The 22,740-nt window shown below is 39.1% G+C and overlaps 1 protein-coding gene across 2 annotated transcripts in view; it reads right to left on the bottom strand.

The window, feature by feature from the left end:
* Dpp4 (dipeptidyl-peptidase 4) overlaps positions 1 to 22,740 on the bottom strand; it is a 77,415-nt gene that overhangs the window by 11,746 nt on the left and 42,929 nt on the right. For both annotated transcript variants that reach the window (XM_005393318.2, XM_005393319.2), the window contains exons 11-23: positions 21,016 to 21,151; positions 18,482 to 18,526; positions 16,318 to 16,425; positions 15,993 to 16,060; positions 14,927 to 14,980; positions 14,493 to 14,614; positions 12,886 to 12,933; positions 12,543 to 12,641; positions 10,211 to 10,280; positions 7,749 to 7,943; positions 5,029 to 5,083; positions 4,332 to 4,431; positions 1,731 to 1,795 (exon numbers count right to left, since the gene is read on the bottom strand). In XM_005393318.2, the coding sequence (XP_005393375.1) occupies positions 1,731 to 1,795; positions 4,332 to 4,431; positions 5,029 to 5,083; positions 7,749 to 7,943; positions 10,211 to 10,280; positions 12,543 to 12,641; positions 12,886 to 12,933; positions 14,493 to 14,614; positions 14,927 to 14,980; positions 15,993 to 16,060; positions 16,318 to 16,425; positions 18,482 to 18,526; positions 21,016 to 21,151 (1,165 nt within the window). The remainder of the gene's footprint in view (positions 1 to 1,730; positions 1,796 to 4,331; positions 4,432 to 5,028; positions 5,084 to 7,748; positions 7,944 to 10,210; positions 10,281 to 12,542; positions 12,642 to 12,885; positions 12,934 to 14,492; positions 14,615 to 14,926; positions 14,981 to 15,992; positions 16,061 to 16,317; positions 16,426 to 18,481; positions 18,527 to 21,015; positions 21,152 to 22,740) is intronic.

Genomic DNA, 22,740 nt, shown 5'->3' with positions numbered 1-22,740 from the left:
CATCCGAGCAAGGGTTAAAAAGAAAATAACATGAATTCAAAAGGAGGCGATAGTTTCCTACGAGGGGGAGATGGAGGGCAAGTGACAGGCCATGAATAAGGGAGAGCAGGCAACGAAACAGACGGCACTCAGGGGACAGTAGGTCTGTCATATAAACGGGGCCCCCATAAGATAGGAGCTGACCATCTGGTTGAAGAGCATGGACTGGATTTCGTTGAGTGCACAAGGAAGAACCACTATCCTGTTATCGGTGGGTCCCGCCTCCCAGCTCTGTGTGGAGGGGCCCGGAGTTGGGGAAGGCAAGCTAAGGGGAGAAAATCCGGGTATTGCTTTATAAAGTCCCAGGTCATGTGACAGCAGCAACGTGATTTCACAGAAAAGAAAAGATGTCGATAGCAGTCTGTGGGATGTGGAGGAGAAAGAGTGGGAAGAATTAAGTATGAAGTATCAGATGGGACTATCGACAGAAGCGGGGACACCCTAATCATGGGACTGTTTAGGATGGAACGATGATTTGTGGGTCTCACTTTACAAATTGTTTTTCTATCGTGATTGAAAAACAGATGAAAACACATATGAGGCACTAATATGGACCCATTACATTCTCCCCCCGACTCGTTTATTGGAAAGTGGAAAGTAAAAGATAAAAACTAAATCTTCTATGCGTGTTTGCAAAACTAGAAGCTTTGCGTTTTATTTTGTTTCGATCTGATGGCTTCAGAATCCAGAGTAATGACATCATACAAAAATAGACAAATACAGCTCACAGCAATGAACTAATCCGAACCCCTTGCATTGAGAGTCAACACAGATGAAGAGAAATTATATTTTTGCCTCTTTCTTGTTTTCTTTCTTTCTTATTTAACTTACTGTCCTGGAAAGACTTTCTAATGTCTTTTGGAAAACAAAAGCCATTAGAAGTGATTTTACTTTATAGCTCATAAATTTTAGTTTAGTTTTAGTTTTTTTTTTTTTCAGTAAACATGACAAATACAATCAGGAAGATTTTGGAAGGATCAAAGCTCTGTAAGAATCCCTTATGCCAGCCCTGCCAGTTGCATCAAGGTGGTTCCAAAGAGAAAGCTCCGGCTTTGCAGTGCATCCACACTCACTGTACGAGCTAATGGCAGCTGCAGCCCAACCCTACTTTAAATGCAACAGCTCCTCTGCAGAGTAACATGCCCACTGGTTCTCCTATCAAGCAACCAGTCTGTTGGATGCTATTCAGAAATTTACGGTCAGGACATTTCGGGGTACTTTTCAGCTGCATCCACCCCTCACCTGTTTCATTCAAATTGTATTTAAAAAATCTGTACATAGTTGGCTCTGAACAAGAAAAAAATATAAGCTTATATCTGTCTTAATTATGATAATATAATAAGAAATTTAAAAATATAACTAAAGGTTTAGTGAATTTGCTGGACTCTAAAGGGATACGTTGAATTTGACATGTTTTCTAAACTGAAATTTTTATAATTAAACTAATTATCTGGTGTTGCTTTGTATTTCCAAATGAATGCATATTGTGACCTATATAGCATACGATAAAGACTGTAATTATGCAGAATATAGTAGGGGAAGCTATTGGAGTATCTCTAAACCACCTGTGTTATTTCTTTTTAACAAGGATTTTATTGGAAATAAAAACTATATTTTCTAGCATAGATACACTTAAAAACTTCTTAACTTATAATTAGGTTATAAAATGGGCATCATTCCTCATCTCTTACCTTGTAATGGTCAAGGTTGTCTTCTGGAGTTGGGAGACCCATATAACGTTCTGTGTACACGGAGTCTGTGACAGAAAAAAAGAAAAATGTGTAATTCCTGCAATAACAATTTTTCTGCCATTTATTTTGTTACTTTAGGTGTTTTCCTATATCTTGACCCATGTACTAGTCTATAGTGTTACCTTCAGAAGTGTCTCCTCTAAATTTGACTTGTTACTGCAGCCAGAAATGCTGATTCCCAGATCACATACCTTTTCATTCCCAGGTCTAAATCAGTTGCATTATGATGTGGTCAGACAGAAGGGCCGGAAACTAAATGACCTAAAACTCACTTAATAATTCACTTGCAGAAGAGTCAAATGTGAGGTATGACCTACTCAAAGAAAGTCACATAAAGCCCCAATTCCCTCAACTGTTTTAGTCCTGAGATAAATATATGCCCCAATTTATAATAATCTGTTTCTTTCTGGAAGCTGCTAACAATGATCAATTATTACTTGCTTATTTAAGTCATTTTTCCTTTATTTTTCGGCAGGTAGGGACTCACCATGGTGAAAAGAAGAATTCACTTTTTGGTCCCATATGGCTCAGCTAGTTCATCATAATGCATGTTAAACATCTGTTTTCCCTCATTTTGGGGAGAGGTCTCATTTTTGGTGTTATAACACCTGAGCACTGTGAAATAGAGTACATTCATATTTGCCTGCCAAAATCTCATAAGCCCCTTTATCTTCAAGTAGGGCAGAAAATAAGATGCATAATTAGATATTTTGCATAATCAGACTATTTATGCTCAATCTTAAAAACTAAATTATGCATTATATAGACATTTGTCTTAAAATATCAACGAGGAAATTTATTGAGGCAAAATTCTAATATAACTTCAGAAATTTGACATGACTGTTTTGAAAGCTGCCTTTGTAAGTGACCAGATTTCAGTAAATAAGTATAGGAATGATTTATTACCACTGTTACATAGGCTAATAGCTTGTATTTCACTGCACTTGTAGAAGTATTTCAATACTGAGTCTCTTAGTTCTTTAAATGGAAATATCATCTAATTTCAGCAAGGTAACTCTTTTGAATGACTAATGTTAAACATTAAAAAAATTAATGAGTATTAGTTGTTCCACATGTATTCTTCATGCCATTTCTATGAAAATATTTCTTTTCTGAGTAACAGGTATATTTTATTTTCTTTAAAATCAATAAGACCATATGTAATTTTACACATATAGAGGACAAACAAAATATAATAAATATTTTAAAGTATGTTTAATTATAAGATCTTAATAAAATGCTTATATCTTTTTAAACTCTAACATTTAAATATCAATAACTTAGATCGTATACTTATAGGAGGAAAATGGCCTCTAAGAGCAAAATAAAATTTTCCCCCATAGCTGTAGACTTAATTTCCATTCTCTTAGTCAGTAATATTACCTTGCTATTTGTACTAGCTGGGTTGACATGTGTAAGAAGATCTAAACATTTAAAAACATAACATTTAAAATACTATACACAACTGTATAAAGCAGCTATTGTAAACTTTTAAAAATATGCTTCAAAACTATTTACTTACTCCTTTTATATAGTCTTTCAATACTGTACAAATTCTCACATGTCTAAAAACTATTGAATTCCTATGAATTAGCTGTATATATTTAATGGAATTCCTGTCTTATCATTACATGCTTTCAAACTCACAAAGACTGCTCTTATTATTGTATTGACCACAAGAGGTCTCCAAAAACAAGCCATCCAACAGAAAAGTGTTACATGAAAACAACTCCATTGTGTGCTGATCAAGTGGTAACTATGCCCTCCATTTTTTAAAATAAAAAAAGTAGCAGTTATATGCTTTACTTTGGCTTCTATTGACTGAGATAGACTACAAAAGAGAGGCCTGGTAGTACCACATATCAGAAGATAAGAGACTTAATAAACACGTCTTCTCAATGATTCCATCCTTACAGGAATTGAGATGTAGTCAGAGAAAGTCCTGGAAACTCCTTTGACCTTCCTTCCCACCTAGCCTTCCAGCGCTTTCTCCCTTCCTCTTGGGCTTTGTATGTACTCTTAGAAGTTACGATGCCTTACAGAACAACAGTTTCTCTATGGTAGACATAATAGACTACAATGTCATTCACCTAGCAAGGGACAGTGAAAGTAAACAAAGCCCCCTGGAAATTCATCAGTCCTCATTCCTATCTTTTCACCCAAAGCCCAATTTATATTTAGCTTTTACCCAAAGGGAAGAAGATGCACACTTCCCTTATTCCTCTCATATTTAAAGCCCCCAAATCAACTTAAACAAAGGAAGGGTTTATCAGGGAGCTGCGGCACTGGGTTGTTTTAAAATTTGGAAAAGAGAATGTATTGGTAAGATACAAAATGTGCAGAACACATATAACCCCCCAGTCTTACACGATAGAAGAATAAGTAAGACCATCTTATAACAGGTATCCACAAAGAACCTCTGAGACGAATCGGCCAACTGTATTTGTTATACAAACACTGAAACCTAAAAAGGAACGGTTTTGTTATTGAAATTTTAAGGTTAACGTTTATTATTTCTTGTACCGGAGAGGAGTTACGTACCGTAGTAATCCCACCGTGACACAGGAGCCACAGCTATCCCACACTTGAACACTCCACTTCCCGATCCCAGGACCATTGAGGTTACGTACCCTCCATATGACTAAGGAATGGAGACAGTTATTTTTATGGAGGTAAAGGATTAAGGACATATGGTAAGCGAGTTGCAGTTTCCACATTTCTCACATCTTTATATACTGTGCCTCTTTAGAGAGAGAAAGCATGCTATAAGAGGCTTAAATTGGCCTTAATTGGGCCGTATCTAAAGACTACACTTTCAGAGCCCTGGTCTCTTTTCTTGGTAAGATGTAAGGGGAAAAAAAGGAACATTTCCTGACCCTGGAGACTGAGTGAACCAATGAAAGAAAAATGAATAAATAAAAACAATAAATAAACAAAATGTTTACTGAATGACTCATAAGAGGAAGTCTCACTCCCCTCCCTCTCCTTCCCCTCTCCCTCCCCTTTCCCCCCTCCTTCTCTCCCTTCCTTCTTTTTCGCCTTCTCACCTGCCTCCCTCATCACAGCAAACAAAGGTTCAAGTCTGGCTTGGCAGACCTCTGGAGGAGCACTACCAAGTGACACAGACCTGTTAGACACGCTTTTCATCTCCATATATTTACATCCAAAAGATAAATTAGCCTGCTCTGGGTTATAGTCACTAAGGAATACATACAGATTCATCAGTCAAACTACTCACCCAGCCCCAAATTGCAATTCGTTCGCTGTCCACAAATCCCATTTTTGAAAATTGTCTAAAACACAGGAAAGAAGTTCACAAATCAGCTTTCCTCTGTGTATGGAAAACTAAGACAATTGCACAAATGTGAAATCCTGCCATTTGTTCTTTCTTTCATTTTATCCAAAACTAAGATGGATCACTGCCAGCAATCAAAAATACCTGAGATAACTGTGTACCAGGCTAACTTAACATTCAGATGAACAAGGCTTCCTTTTATTGGAGTCCATAAAAATTGTAAATGTGTGTGTGTGTGTGTGTGTGTGTGTGTGTGTGTGTGTGTTTCTCACAAAACAAATCCTGGCAGTTTTTTTCACAGCTTTATATAAAACTTTGCAGCCCAGATGCACTTTTCTTTACATAATTGAATTTCAATCTCTCCAGATGTTTTTCCATTTGAGAGTGTCTGCCCCTGCACTGGAGAAAGATAAGGGCATGGAGAACATCTGGGTAGGGCTTATAAATGTTACTGGGCCCCCTACCTGAGAACTTAAACACCACTGTCTAAATAAATCCCTTCTTATGCTGGGTGTTGATTAGTTAGCTCAGCACCATTAAGTAGAAAGCAATTTTTCCTTGATGGATTAAGAAGTCTTTTTGTCACTAAACTGTGTTCAGAAATGAAATTCAAATAAAAAAATTAGAAATATGTTTTATGCACCTGTTTCTTTTTATTCTCTTTAAACTTTGTTTTTATATATCTATTTCTTAATCTTAGCCTTACATCAAAAAGAATTGTACTTAAAAATCTATCAAATGGAACACTCAACCCTGGAGTATTATGAGATATTTTGGAGCCTTTGTATGAACATTTATGTGACTTTGAGAGTTTTTGTATTTTCAATTGATGATGCTTGCCATGGAGAAAATTGAAAATAATTTTCAGCAGATCTTCTTCATGTTAAATTTTTTAAGCTTGAGGACCTCATATATATAGACATGTGCATTGACTCAGGAGTACACAACTTGACAAGCCTTTATGCCATGAACACACCCTTGACGCCAGGGCCTCTGTATACTGTCATAAAGCTCAGATCATTTCCCTCTCTACAAAGGGACAAGATGAAATGTTTCTCTTCTGTTAGAGTTCACAAAAGCATGACCTGAATTTATACCTGGCTTAGGAGTTTATGTAAATTGACTCACACAGGATGCATGCATCTGCATCTCTTTCATTAAATAGTATGAGATCTGTCCATGTTGTGTTCAGTTCTTTTAGTTTCTGAAAGAGTGCTCTATTGTACACATACCACATCTCAGTATTTTGTTCACTCTAGTGGCATTTTGTAGATACTCAATTTTGTAACTCTAGGACTCTATAGGTCAAATTTGAGAGACCCCAAACAGTAGGCCATCTCTCATACATAGAAGACAAGTCTAGACAGATAAAAACTTATTTGAATGCCCCACTCTTGACAAATTCATCCTGCCCCTAAATCTCTCTTTTGTAATTCTTAAGGAAAATAATTAGTAACTTTAGTATAAGGGAATTTCATTCACTCCAGGATACTTAGTAAACTATAATCTTCTCTTCGGTTTGGTTGTTTATTAAAAGGATTTTTCTCCATTCCCTTAATCATTCGTGAATCTTTCTGCATTTTCTAGTCTATGATTTTGCAACATTGTCTCAAACCACCTCATTCATTAAGCTCTTTGAATGTCCATGCAGTTAGTTATAGAAACGCAAAGATTACATTTCCCATGTACTAGTTGATGTAATTGAATAGAACACTTAGAATGAGCCTGGACTCCAATCCTGACTTACTTTGGCAAGTTGTCCAAGAGCCTCCATTTTTTAACCTGAAATATGGGTAAGAATAACCGCTTCCCAGAGCTGCTGACCAGTTGCAGTGACAATGGTTGCAGGTAAAACACCTCCACGTTACCTGTGTATCATGAGGAACTCATCACTCGTGATTCAGATCACATCAGCACAGACCCGTGAGTGAAGAGCACAAGAGTGAGGTGTGAAGCCGGGCGTGGCAGCGCACAGCTAGAGTCCTAGCACTCGGGAGGCTGAGGCAGGATTGGTGTGGGGTCAAGGCCAGTCTGGGCTACACAGTGAGTTCAAGACCAGCCTGAATTATATAGTAGTAAGACCTTGTCTCAGAAAACCAAAAAACCCCAAAACAATAAAAATAACAAAAACCCAAAAACAAAAATAAAACAAAAAACCAAAAGTGTGATGCTGTTTATACATAAGCTTTTATAATCATGACCCACAACGGTTGTTCTTCACAATTTCCCGAAAATACAACAGTCACCCTTATCCAGATTGTAGGGTACTCTGAGACTTCACAGCTGTGACTCCCCACAGTGTAAAGCTACAGTGAGTCCCTCTGCTTATCTTTGATTATAAGGTGGGCTTCGCTGTTTACTCCGATGTTTGTGCAGGCCCATTTATCCCTCAGTTTACAGTAGCAGGCAGAGTAATAGCTCATGTGCCAACTCCCTTCCCAGACTCACAAAGGCGGATTTAGGAAATGCCTTTTTTAAACTTCACGTAAATCTGGCTGTAATGATAAATATTTTTGTGAAAACATAGTATCTTCACTAAAAACCTACCACAAGGACAAAAGATTTTAAATTGTTCCCAGCACACTTTAAATTCTTTATCCTTTATAGTTGTAAAATGTAAATCAAGCGGGGAGTGAAGTTAGACTCCATCTCCTGGTAATCACCTGGTTGCTTCAATTTGATCTTCAACTTCAAGTGTCCCCAGTCTTCTGTTGATTGCGTGCATGATCTTATCTCCTTGGTAACCACTTCCTCTGCCGTCAAAGCTCGCTACTATGATGTTTTCTGTACTGGCAAGGTAAGTGGCCCAGTTGAGTCTGAAGATAGCATCTGCTTTTTGACTACAGGGGCCTGCATACCTATAAAAAAAATAAGGCCAAATTGGTAGCTTTCACTGTTTTTCTGAATCAAATAAAGTGTGCTTGCATTTTCCCTTTCCCTGTGCACATCTCTCACCACCACAAGCCTGAAATTGTGCCAACCATTAGGAGACCCAGAATTGGCCCTCTAAAATTTGGCAACGTGATTATAATCGATGTGTGTGTCCTTCAAAGATGCCCATCGATTTTATCTTAGAAGGCAGTTATCAAACACAGACTTCACAGGGCAACATTTTTAAAGTGTTATAGTCTTTACTACCAGAGAAATTTAGCTTCTCTCACAGTGGAGATAGGGAAATTAGGTTACAAAAAAATGAAGCTGATGACAAAAAATGCAGGTTTGAGTTTGTCTTTCTGTTTTAACTTAGAAATACTCCCAGACTGCAAGTTCATTTTCTAGGTTGGGACTTTCTTAAGGATTCTGCTGCATCACCTGCCTTACAATTCCCTGTGACTTCATAATCCCTCTGGAGCAAGCCAATGCATGAATGAGTCTCTTACTTAAAAGTTCAAAAGAGAAAGAAATACAGCCCTGTTTTGGAAAATAGGTGTGTTGGTCAACATTCTATTCACAAGCAAATTTTTCTCTTTTGTACTAATCTTAACAGGCTATAATTTACCTCACACATAGCCCTGTGCATGATGCTTAAACCCTCTCATTCCTGTTAGTTGAGAGATACTCTGTAAGAATCACTGCATCACATTTAAATATGGCATCTCTGCATGACCTACAGGATGCCTGGGCAGAGGCCTCCTCCAATAACTCTTCTCTTCCCTGCCCACTGCTCGTGCTTATCTGCTTATAGAAGTAGACAAGTCCTGTGTGCATGCCTTCCCTAACTTCTTCCTCTCTCTTAGGGTTGGTGTTGAAAAGAATGTTGGTTTAAATAAAAGATTATATGAATTTAAATGTAAACTAAATGTTGTACCAGTCTAACTGCAAATAGGAGAATATATTTATGTATTTGTTAGGCAAATTTGCCTTAATATTCAGTGTATCTCAAGTTACTACTCTCTAGATTGAACATTACTTTAAAAACACAGAAAAAAAGATTGAGATCTCAGAAGAGATGTGGAAGAAAATAAATGAAAAGAAATGGCACTACATTTGCCTTTTAAAAAAATCTTTCACAATTACTTACAGGAGAGTCAAGATAAAAACAAACCACTATTTTCTAACGGATGCTTTTTTGTAGTATTGAAGAAAAAAAACTAAAACAAATTAGGACTTTATCAAGACTTGATTTGGACTTCCTTAAGTCACAATTAGGCTTAATAAAATCAAACAGCATATGTGGAAGCTTACAATACCTGCCATTCTCTTTGTATTTGATAGATTTTTTTTCTGAGATTTCTTTTAACTGTAAAGACAGTGGAGTAAAACTATGTCTGTACTAATATTGTTCCCTTTTCCCCAGTAATAACATACAAATTATGTCCTAAGATTCAATGTGTCCTCTGTACCATGAGCCAACAGATCTCAACACATTGATTTGTTGTGTCAATAAAGTAAATTAAGCACCTGACCAACAGCAGATACCCAGCACGTTGTTTTGCTTTTTAGTAAAGGAAATCATGTATAATCTATGATATCAGAGCAATTTTAGAAGGATTACAATATATTCCTAATCATTACTAAAAATATTTTACAATGATGCCATATTCAGAATTCACATGAGCTCCCATTCAAGCTTCAAAAATTTGTGATTCCAAGACTTTCTGTAGGATTTGAAGTTTGGATTATAATGACACTCTCCTACAACTCTTCTGTTCACCAAACAGGGGAATGAAAAGTACCAGGCGGAATGTTGCAGGAACTAGCAGAGAAATTTAGGGTTTTAATGAATCGAAGGGACTCAATGGGATCAAATTTGGGGTGAGGGGATTGGAATAACTGTGAATACCCACTTCTTGCTTGTTAAAATGTCCAAGAGGTAGGATGAAAATCAAGATCTGAGGATTCCTGTGGAATTCCCTGCCACTTCAGGCAAGCAAAAGCAAACAAACAAACAGACAAACAAACAAAAAACCAAAGAACAACAAAAAACATATGCCATTATGGCAGAAGAGAGTATTTATCTTGTCTATTAGGACGGTAGAAAATAGACTGAAGTTTGTGAGTACAAAATGGAAAAAGAATACAGTAGTCAGGAAGAGAGAAAGGATGAACTTAATGCTATTTTTCAGCCATCTGCACGAGGGGAAGGCAGTTCACTCCCAATCACTCCCTCTTCTTGAATACTTACACGTCTAATAGTAGAGGATATTTCTTGGATTTATCAAAATGGGGAGGCAAGATCATCTGATACCAGAATTCTAAATAAACAGAAAAGTTAATTAGAAAGTTAAAAACAATTATTCAAGCTTTTGTTCTTTTACTTTATCCTAGATGTCATGTCTAGAATCTAGCAATTTGTTCAATTAGAATACAAAAAAATGAACTGCATGGATTCAGCATGTTTTAAAGATAAAAAACAACCATTCTGTCAGATTAAAATACCAGTTATTGTTAAAAGAATAAAGTTGTTTCTAATGTATCTATAAAATACATTGGTGCCTTGTAAAATAAAAGTACATCTTAGAATTTCTGATGTTTTGTTTTTATAATCTGTTCTTTGGCATCTGATCTACTTATCTAGTTTGTTTATGGCTTATGTTCTAAGTTTTCCTCCAAAATGTTTTCCTCTTCTTGAATTTCCTTGAAACTGCTTAGAATTTGTAGTTGGCCCCAATTCTATTTTAAAATTCTGATTTAATAACATTTTTATAATTCCTATTGCCATCCCAGACCGCAAAGCTGTGTTCCCATTTTCAGCTCTGTGTTTCACAGAATGAGATCGGGCTTCCATGGAGCAAACTGCTGCTTACATCCTATGTAATCTTTCCATGGATGTTTAATTCCCCATGCTTGATGTAATGTTAGTTTAATAAAATTTGTCCCTAAAAATGAAACCATTTCCTTTACTCTCAAATGAAAGATGGGTTACACTAATAGATGTAAGAAATAAAATTTAAAATGCCATATTTTAATAAGATTATTTCTAGCTTTGGTAGATTTTAACCATAGGCAAAAAAAAAATCTTTATCTTTAGAACTGTTTCTTTTTTTCATTTCTTTTCCTTTTTGTTATGTGATTGATGTTATAATTATTTTGCTAAAGAAGAGAAGAAAGATTGTAGGAGTAAGATATTTATGTAGATTTATCTTCAGTTCATAATTGTTTCACAATTCAGTTCACAATTGCTGATCGTTTTAATACCTTCTGATTAAATGTGCTTGTAAGAAGAAAAATTTCTAGCCTTTATTATAATTTCAAAAAGATGTCAAACTATCACTTGACCATGACATTTTAAATAAATATGCCAAAGTCACTACTGGATCCCTGGGCTGTCTAAATTAGCAAGGCACCAATGATAAGGTGCTTTAAGTTTTGCCCTTTCACAGACACTGCGCAGAGGGCTCTGAATGACTGAGTCCCACCATCGCTGCTTCCTTCCCACAGACTTCCCATCTAGGTCTAGTCCTCCCTCCCCGTAACTTGAAAGGTTATTCCTACCACCCAGTGGGGCCACCTCCCCCGCTCTAACAGCTCCATCCTGCAATTCCTATAGAGTTTTCCTGCTAATCAGTTGTCTTCTCTGACCTGAAGACCTTCAGGGCTCCCTACTGCTTGCACCCTGAGATACAATGTCCAGGATTTCAGTATTCAATGTCTTCTATGCTAGACTGTCAATGTTGTCACTGAAAAACTCTAAGCTCTTCACTGAGGTGTGGCTCAGGGCCAGGGACACTGGCATCACCTTGGAGCTTATAATAAACACCAGACCCTGGACCCACCCTGACATGCTGGGTCAAAATGTGGCTGCTAGCAAGGTCCCACGTGGCTCTAATGCATGTGCAGTTGAAATACGCTGCTCCAAACCATTGTTTGGAAGTGCCTACATGTTCCACAGCCTGTGCTGCCATTTAAAATGAGATCAGTTGAATATTTTCTTTACTATTTTAAATATAAAAAGAACCTAAAGCAATTTGAATGGTTTCTTCTTTTTTGTGTGTGTGGAGGGTTCTGTTTAAAGAAACTTATTATTCTTAGTGGTCCTGAAATATAATTCATCGTGAGACTTCCACACCCAATCCTGCACTAACTTGAGAGAGGAGGAGGAGGATCAAGAAACATTAAAGATTTCTCTCCAGGGACTGAAGTTTTAGCCTTTGCCAACAACTCTAACTTTTAAATACAATCATCTCAGATAATTTCACCTTTTTTGGTTAAAGGAGAAATAAATGAGGACATCATTAAGTTAAATGTACAGCTAATCCTAACAGGATAGAGTTTCTGAGGAGAAGAAACTAAAGGTAGCACAGTTTCTCCAAATATCTTTCTTCTTAACAAAATGTAGTGCATATAAAATGGTGTTGAATTTTAAGACAAAAGAGTGGAAAAGTAATCATCCTTGTGATAGAACATTTCATGGAAAAATAACCTAAATTAGAGTTATATATTATAAAATGTGTATTTTCTGATCAGATTATCATATTAGTTATATTTTATTGGTGCTTCCATAAAATTTTACTTACTCGTTTCATTCAAAATAATGAAGTCCAGTTTTTTAGAGGGCATTTGGACATCCTGAAGTATTTTCTCCAAAGCTGAATTATCTTCCAGGACTCTCAGTTCTAAACAAATACGAAGAATAGCAATAATTCTTTACAGTACCGAGAATTTGGACTATGCAGTGAAGTGCTAAGCAAATACAAAATGCACTGAGGGACTAGACATACTTCAGGTTATAAACCTTGTGTTCAAGTCATTGCTATGACACTCTAAAGCCAGGAGAAATCACACAATGCTAAGTGCATGTTGCTCCTGTTCATGCACATTTCCCTAAAAGCAACTGAAGGGTGAAATACGAGAAAATACCTTTATCATTCCCGCTGCTATGTAGAGTATACAGGGGCAGACCAGGGCCTGTTAACATAATCATTGAAAAATATGTTTTAGATAAGTTTGGCGTACATGACTTTTCAAAAATGTCATTGATTACCATTTAACTTCGATAAAAAACATAATAAATATCATAGTGGATAGGAAGCTTAATACATGTTAGTTTTCCTTGTTTCCTTATGATAATTGCAATTGAGAGTAAGAAGTACGACTGGAAAAGCACAGGACTGAGCAAAATGCGGGGAAGTGAAACTCTGCCCTGCTGAGCATCTCGGGCACATCACCATCTCTGCACCCAATTTCCCAGTCACTGAGCTGAAATAAGAAGGACCATCCTTACCCACCGCATCCTCTGCTCGCTCACTGACCTCTCCAGCCAGCACAGAGCTGTGAAGCCAGCCTCACTGGAGGAGGGACAGCCCCTCTGTGAGCCCCCACCCCGAGCAGTTGAGCCAGGCAGCACATCTGCAGAGCCTGACTTGGAGAAGCGATTCTTTTCTGGCATGCAAACGTGTTTTTCTCACAAGCCCATATCTTCACTATTTATCCCAACTGTGGTAGCTGCAGCGTGGAAGGTAATGTATAGGAAAGCTATTTTGTGAGTTATTCAATTTTGATTCATTTGGGCGATAGTATTAATTTTCATACATGATTGAAACCACAGTGAAAGAAACACCCAGACCTGGGTTAGACTCCTGACTGGACTTGCTGTATGACTTATGACAAAATACTCCCGCTTGAATTTCCTCACATGCAAAATGAGGACAATCATGTCTACTTTACAGAGTTTTCTAGAGGATTTCATAAGATTATGAATATAAAGCTTCTGGCATAGTGTCTAGTATAAAGGACATGCCTAAGAAAGAGTGACAAAAACAACCACAGCAAGGAGCTATAAATAAATAATGATAAAGAAAATACATTACTGAGGGAGGAGCCGGGTAACTGGTTCAGCACCCTCTTTTAGGCCATGGGCAGTTACTCTCAGAATACTCCAGTGCTCTGTAATTTTGAGAAGTAACCTAGCAGAGTGTTCAGCAGGGAGGCCTCTGGCCTGTGCTTAAACCCTACTGTGCCTCGTGTGTGCCCACTAGCAACTGTGCTTCTCCTTGACCAGGTTTCTTCACCCATAATAAACAATTGCCCTAACAAAACAAGATAGAGCAGTGGGCATGTTGGGAAAACGACATTTTCTCATTTAAAGGGGTGAGTGCATAACATAATCATTTAAAAACCCATAAAACATGGGTTTATAAGAAAGAAGTCTTCAAAGGGGAAGAACAGGTGATTTAAACACACCACTTAAATGTGAGTGGACAGAAAGGGCCTGAGAACTGCATGACCTCTCAGGTTTGAAAGAGAACTGAGGAGAGAACAAAGAGTGACTCCCAGGCTGGATGCTGGGGGGCAACTGCAGGCACAGGGGAGGGCCCAGGACAGAGTGAGAAGCTTCCAGGGAGGTGCACATCTGTTGCTGAGAGGAGGGCAGACTGGGTTCCCCAGCAAAGAGAACAGAGGCGCTGCTTCCCCCCACAAGTGTGTCAGTGCTGCCAAGGCCCTCCGCCCCGTCAGCACAAACTTACCTGAGCATCTCAGCTGATAATATTTTGCCTCTTTACTAAATGACGCAGAATAGTACTGGCACCTTTCTGGATTCAGCTCACAGCTAAGACACTCAACTTTTGAGTAGTCAGTAAGTTGGATTCTACAAAACCAATGGAGGAAATTAAGCACTTAATCAAAGGATAAATGAAACAAATTGAATAATGCCATGTTGTTCTAGGTTCTGAAGTATCAGAATTAATAACCTCAAACCTCCCATTGTTTGGAGGTTTATTAGATATCAAAAAACAGCTAATGAAGTCATTCTTTATGTGACACGTGTATTGATTTATGAAGGAATAAAGATGCTTGGTAGTAATTCCAACTTAATATTACAATAAGATTTAAAAAGTTCAAGTCTAGAAATTGTTCACCATCTTTTTGACAGAAGTCAACGACTTGACAAAATTCTTACTTATAAAGATTTCTTCCTCCCGGCATTCCTTTGTGTTCATTACTAATGTAGTACCTGAGAAGAAAACAAAGAAGTATGTACTGATTACAAAAATGTTAGAACACTAAACAAATCAACCAGGGTCCGTGCGCATGCGCATTAGTGCCCTCTTTCTGCCAGCATTACTTCCGGGCCCCTCCCATCATCCCACAAGCCATTTCTCTCCGTCATCTGTAGCCAGGACGGTCTTTTTATTTACATGAAACTGGGACTTATTCCTTCAAGTGAATAAATTCCTTCAACTTTAGTTAATAAAACTTTAGTTTACTCCTTCAACTAAAACTTGAAAAGAAACCTTTCTTTTTTTTGGTACCGGGAATCAATCTCACAACCTCACACTTCCTAGGCGGGCAGGCGCTGTGCCGCTGAGCTACATCCCCGGCACCTACCTTTTGTGAGAAAGTATCACTGGACAAGTAGCCTGAAATTGATATTCCATTCATCAATTTCATTTTCCATATTATCTAATTTCTACCATAAGCTTCAAGATGGCAAGAATGTTATCCTCCTTGTGGTGGCAGAGTCACTTCTGAAAAGCGTCTACAAAAACAACTTCAGGCAGTGGCAAAATTCCCCCATAATGTAGCCAATACCACGAAAGTGCCTAAGGTTCTAATGAAGGGTAGTGGACACCATAAGGAAAGATTTCCATTTTCCAAAGAGAAAGGCCGAGACGTGGGCAGATACAATTGCCCTTCCAAGGCTTCCAAACAATCAGAGCCGCTGAAAGCGGACAGAACAACCCCAAGGCCGGCACAGCGTTCCAGGGTGCTCCAGTAAAAGACGCTGCAGCTCTGGGATGTAAAGCAGGTAAGAGCAAGAGGTAGAGCTGCGTGGTGGCATGCTATCAAATCTGCTGAGCATATGCGAAAATCATTAAGGCTTCCGTATGTTAAAAAGAAAAAAATGTGTTGAACACGTTCCAAATAGACTTCTCTTATTTGTCGGAGATTTTTTTCCCTACTTCTGTGCAAAGAGGGCGTGATTATGAGTGGGTTTATATCCTACTGATTATTAGAGTACTCACAGATAATCGCTGGTAAGAGCTTCTATCCCAATGACTTCCCAGGCTCCTTTCGTAATAAATGTGCAATCCTGATGGGGTTTTTAAATAAAAGATTTATTTGACTCTCTCTTAACAAAATTAAGTAGAGGGTTGAATCATTTATATCAGGAGCTAAAATAACCTTGATAGCTTTTGTTGGATGTCCACATCACACCCCAGCCTACTCCTACATCATTAAAGAATTTGAATTAGTCTATTTGTACACATTGATAGACTTTACTCACTTTCCACTTCAAATTAATTTCAAAAACAGGAGGTCAACCTGAAACAAATTAAGAATACTCACCCTATTATTTATTTGGAAATGACAAATGTGCCTGTAACCTTCGTTATTGCTGATGATCTTGTAGAAATTATTACCATCAGAGGTGAAATGAGGTTCTGCAGGCCTAAACTAGAAAATAAGAGAGAACAAAGAAACATTAAAGCACTCCTGTCATCTGGCTCATCTCAGTACCAACTGTATGTTTAGAAAGTTCTCCCCCAAATCTATGCTCAAAACCAAAGGTTTTACTTGCCAACTGAAACTGGAGGGTCTTGAAAAAAAGTCTCCCTTCAATAAAATGCGGACAAAACAAGACAAGAATGAATTCATGGCAGTTTTTGGTGAGTTCAGGACAGTAGATATAAAATCAGTTGGACAGGACACTGGATAAAAAGAAATGGTTGCCATTATTTGGGGACATTCTTTGTCCATGGAGAATAAATATGCCTTCCGGCTGTCAGCATGTGAAACTTAGAATTGACCTTTGTTTCAAGAAATATATTTTCTTGGTGTCACAAATGTACTTTCTTGAAACACTTATACTGTTCTTTGACTATTTCAGAATGGAGGTGGTTTGTATTTTGGGGGGAGTTTTGTTCTTATTTTACACATATTTGTTTTTAAAAGTCAGGCCTAATTGTCAACCATTTCTGGACTGATACCATAAGGAATGTCTGATGTCTCTTTTATGTGGAAGCATTCAAATAGTCATTTTCATTATAAGCTTTTTAAAATTTTGTTAAAGATAATCAACAATTTACCAAAATGATTGTAGAGTAATATAGAACAGAATTTTCAGTGTTTCACAGTTCAGTGAAAGATAATGCAGAGAATATAATACGCTTTAAGCAGAAGAGCATCTATCCCAGCCTGAAAGGAATATGTCGTTCTGCGATTTCTATTTCCTAGCTACATTTGAGAGCAGGTAGGAGATAGTCTTTTAAAATTGTTGGTTCACTGCACTCTTGATGTTTCCTCTCTCATCAGCTCCCATTTTGGGAAGGAAGAAAAATACTTCTCTCTTCTATTTAGTGATTCAAAGTGGATTCATTTATGGAGCAAGCTGAGGCGTGCCGTACACTCGGTGTTCTCATTACAGAGCTCTGAAGCACATTCCCCTCTCTAGACCTGTGTTCACAGCCTTATCTTTTTAATACATTTCCCTGTTTCCCCTGGATGGAGTTATGCCTAGTAGAAATGTGTGAAAAGTGGCATCTGTCTGGTTAAATACAGAGAGGAAAAAACATATTTTTTTCGAAGAGTCGTGAGGAAGTGTAGCGTGTCTCTTGCCATGGAGGAAACCACTTTTCATGTTGGCAAACCTCTCCCCTCTGCCCAATCAATGCCTGAAGAAAAGGACATGAAAATTGTGCTGGAGCTCTGTGCCCAGCTAGAAGGGGTTACCCTGCTCGATCGAGGCCTCAACCTCTGTGAACCAAGACATGTGGAACCTTTACATATTTTGTGCCACTATGTTTCCCTGTTTAGGAGGATTAATAGAAATGGTCTTAAAACTGGGTGTGATTCATTCCTCATCTTTCACGAGGCAGCATGCTGGCTGGTGTTTCTTCACCTACGTGCTTCACCCCATGGTCCTGCAGCAGTGTGACTGGTAAATCTTAGGTGATGCGCAAGCAATGCAGTGGGACCAAGGAGCTCGAGAAGTCCCCCGGGGTTTGCCTGCTTTCCTGGTGAAGGGGCTGCAGCTGGGTGCCTAGCAGTGTGTGAACTCGCATAAGTATGATTTTCTCCAAAGAGAGGTGTATAATGGGCATTACATGGTTGGTACTGAATTTCTGCTAGATCTCCTTAGGCATTTGTCCAATCTAGGCTGGAGACTGTGTTTTCTGCTTTGAAAGCACATAACTTCAAATATGAGGTCAACTAATACATTTGGCATCTTGACTGCCTGTTAGCAGTGGTTGTTTTTTAACTTGCTGGGAGCTACAACTTGCCTAGAGTATTTATTTTGTTATGTCTGCTCTGCTCCCAGTTTTTCACTCGTCCTCTTACTTTTTCCAACTGAATATGTTACATAGAGAATACTTCCAATATCCGAGAAATAGGTCAATTTGTGTATTTGTTAATGAGAAATAACCCAGAGCTCTACTGTAGAATACCTACAAATCACAGCTCTGAGCAGTTGATCCACGGTATGTAAAATCCCATAACTCATAGCACTTACTCTGCCAACCCAGCCAGTCGTGCTCATCTCAGTGTGCGCATGCGCCTAGAAGAGAAAAAGGCAACGACGACATTTCAAAGAGAAAGATGATGAAACACACTCGTTAGCTACAATGTGGTCATATGAACAAAAGTAGAATAAGAGTGTTTAAATGAACTTACCCTGAAGTTATTACTGGAAACTGCATCCATTCCTATTTTTATTTATGCTAGTATTTTTCATGTAGTTACATTAGATCATTTACCTCTCTCATGTAGGGTTCTGTCTTAGACTCACCCTATACATTGTCCTGGAAGTTCTGCTGATCTTTTAAGTTCGGTGCACGCAGAAATGAAGAGAATGTCCTCCTCTTTCTTCCAGCAGCCTGGTTTTAAACTTTTATTCTTCTGTTCACCCAAGCCAGAGACCTGGAAATCTTTCCAGATTCTTGCTCCTCTCCCAGTCTTCTCCCTCATCCCTCCTCCTGCTCCCCCTTTTTTTAAACTTTGTTCTTCTCTGCCATCATTGCCTTCATCCATGTCCTTGGCAGGTTTCCCTGGTCCATTGCCACAAGCTCCTCATTGGAGAGACTGCTTGTCTTTTCCCTTTCTGGTCCGCTGTCAACCCTGCACAGCCCTCACCTGACCTCTTCTGGCAAGAGACCTAGTCTCACAATGTCACTCTCCCATTTAAAACTTCGAGTCAGTTCCCCACTTCTTACAAGGCAAGACCAAACTCAGAGTGGCGCCGGAGCCTATATCATGTTATTTTTTATTTTTTTGATTCTAAGTCTGTTCCTCTCCCCTGGCCCTCAGGATAAGTACCACAGTTCCCCATGCTCTAAAGTGCTCACACTGGTTGGTTTAGCACAGTCCTCTGCTGGGATGGGGCTCTTGCCCTTATCTGCCCGTACATGACATGCTACCCTAGACTACCTATATCTCTGTCATGCTCCCTTTTGCCCTCCCCCTCCGTAGAATCGGGCATCTTCTTTGATCTCACATCCTCTTTGCACCTTGTTTTCTGGCACAATACCATGGTATTAAAGTGATCTAATCAGCAGGAAGGAAGGGGACTGTGTTTTGCAATTTGAGTTCTGGCAACTTGTGACTTGAACACACTGCTTGTGACCAAGGAGCCTCAGTCTCCACAGTCCCTGACATACTGTAAGCACTCAATAAATGGTAACTCTTGCATATATTTTCATAATGGGATTCCTTACCAGAACAGAAGCATTTTGGGGACAGGCAGGCTAATTCATTTTTTAAAATATCCATAGTTTAGCACAGAATTTGGAACATTACAGGCACTCAGTGTTTCTTGCATAAATAAGTAAGTGAATCAAGATGTGGTGTGCTCCAGCTGCCCAAGATGTGAGTTTGCCCTGTGCCTAAACAAGATGGGAGCGGGGAGGAAGGTATGCAGACACAGGGCCCATGGCCAGAACAGGAGGCTTTAGAGGACCCTTGACACATTCCAGCAAATATCTTCCAGCCCCTGTCCCTCCTGACACTGCTATCTCTCAAAGGGGTTTAACTGGGATACACAAGATGAGCTGGGCGCCATGGTCTCCCAGCTGGAAATCCTCAGTGCTTCAAGGTTGGCTTAACACTGAGTTTGTCCAAGCCTTCAATTCTGAAGCCATCTCCTACTTAAAGATAACATGGCAATGAATCTGTGGCCTTATGAGACTGTTTTGTTTCACACACTTAGCTATCATTCTCCATCCCCTATTCTGCCATTAAAACACCTTCATTGCACTTGCAGCCCCTGGCCTTTTTACATTTTTAAATATTGACATCAGCACAGTCCATCAGATTCTGTTATGGCTTGTGTCTTGATGTCCCTCCTAAGCCTCATAGGTCATAGGTGGGGCTTTTCAAAGGTGGTGGATCTAGGGTGTGTGAATCTGGGATTAAGTGTGGGATCAGGTGTGCGTGATTGCTAAGTTAGTCCACTGATTTGGCCTAGTTCTCGGTGTGGATAGTGGGAAGACCCACCGTAGTATGGGTGGCACCACCTAAAGGGCCCGTGGCCTGGAAGGGATAAAAGAGAGAGGCAGGCTGCTCTTGCTGCTGCTGCTTCTGTTTTGCTACTTTGCTGCTTTGCTGCCTTCTACCTGCCTTGAACTGCTTCTTTCATGATGCCCCCTCTGCCATGCCACCCTGCCTTGGAGCCAGCCAACTATGGACTGAAACTTCTACAAAATGTGAAATGCAATAAACCTTTCCTCCTTTAACTTTGGGTGTCAGGTATTTTGTCTCCATAATGAGAAAAGTCACTAAGACAGGTTCCATCTTCTGATTTTTCCATCACCCTTCTCTTCTTCACAAATGACTGTACCATGATTAAAACAGTATGACTAGTGCATGAAGATGCAGTAGAAGCACCATCATGTTATCTTATAGTTACATAAGATTGATCAGCTACTCAGAGTTGGGTGGTAAGAGAGAAAAGAAAGTCAAACCTCATTTACTAATGGCCACCCTTCACTCGCCCTGAGTTCCTCCAGTTACATGTGCTTTTAGAAGCAGAGCTTCTGGATCTATCCTTACCAGTGAACAGTCCCATCCTGGGCTGGACTTGTTGTAGTCACAGATATCCATGACAGAATAGTTCTGAATCCTCCTAAGCCACTGCAAAGCAATCCGTTCTTGTGTAGCCCATGTCACACCACACAAATAGTGATCCCTGGAAGGAAGGCAGGGACAGGAAAAGAGAAAAATACAGAAAGTGAGAGAGAATGAATTTGTTCCAGAACTCGGTCCAAATAAGAATTTTATGCTGTAAAAAGAAATCAGTCCTAATGAGAAGTGGAATTTTAAATGGATAAGAATACTATTCAATACCACAATATGTTAACTTTCCTCTGGCTTAAAGTGCGATTTAATTTTGAATGGAAAATAAAACAGATGCAATGAGAAAAACAGCAGCAACATTTGACAGTGGCTTCACATATGTGACTGGAATCAGACAGTCAGGCTTTATCAGGTCCTAAACTTGGCCTCTGGTGGTATTGGAGAGTCAATGGTGATTCTTTCCCATTTCATCTCCGTTGTCATGAAGAAACAGTACAATGAGGTCAGGGGGCACTGGCTGAGATTTAAGTATTTGCTGCTAATTGGACGTACTTCTCCAGAAAATTCTTATTAGGATGAAACTACAGCTGACCCTTTTCTCAACTTCACTTTTAAATGGGAAAAAATTGACTCACACCTCCAGAAACTTTGAAAATCAAAGAATTATATCCTTACAAAACCATTTCACTAGAGCAAAAACATGAACTCTGTGAAGAAATCAAGGAACCCTGTGGTATTCTAACATAATTTATATAACAAGAGATAATTTTCACTACCTCTCCAACACATATCTTCAAATATTTTTGGAACCATCTTCTGATTTGTGGTGAAATGCATGGAATTTATAGTCTACTTTTCTGCTAGCCTCCTTAACATTATTTGCTCCGCATAACTTTTTATTTTACTGTTTTGTTTCTCTCTAGTGTGAGTTTGGGTGACTGTTCACCAATCCCTTATCTTTGGTGTCTGATCAGAGGCTTTTCTTCTCTGGTCAGAAGGTTCAGAATGAATCTTCTCATCTTCCTTCCCAGAGGGGCGGTCCCATGGTCTTGTTTCCTGTCACCTTAAACATTCTAAGATGTTCCACTTGCTCCTCCCCAGGGACTGCTGTCCCCTCTCCTGGTCATCTTGCTTGACTGTCAGCTCTTTGAGGCAGCCAGAACCCACATCTGTGTTGTTCACAGGGAATCCCCAGGGCTGAGCACAGTGCCTGACTCCAAACAAACACTCATGATATTCCTGAGGAATGTAGCCCTCAAGAAAGGAAAAAATCCTCTCTCGTGACTTTGTGGCCTGAATAGCTTTGGCCCTCTTCAGAAGTCACAGATGCCTTCCATTTCCACTCCCTTCACAGACACTGAGTCACGCCACAAATATTTATTGAGCACTCGGGATGGCTCAGTATAAAGCATTTTAGGCCCCTCACAGCTTAACTGTTCTCTCTCTTTTTTAATGGCCAGATAAAGTGTGAATGTACTTGGTGACCCTGGGACTCCATGCTGTCGCTGATGCAGGTCCTAAGAAACCAACCCTTTAACACAACCATGAAGCACCACATCCACACAGAGCGAGTCCCTTCCATGTCAACCCTCTTCTTGCTTATGACCAAGAACCTCTGTGCTCCCTCTCCCTCTCCCGGGTGTCTGTGCTCTCAAGAACATCCCACGGTGTTTCCCAGTCACCTCTTCTTTGTTTAAACTT

The sequence above is a fragment of the Chinchilla lanigera genome, unplaced genomic scaffold (genome assembly GCF_000276665.1).
Source record: "Chinchilla lanigera isolate Chin_1 unplaced genomic scaffold, ChiLan1.0 scaffold00048, whole genome shotgun sequence".
Lineage (NCBI taxonomy): Eukaryota > Metazoa > Chordata > Mammalia > Rodentia > Chinchillidae > Chinchilla > Chinchilla lanigera.
The sequence above is the reverse complement of the archived record's forward strand: the minus strand, read 5'-3'. Positions and strand labels throughout refer to the sequence as shown.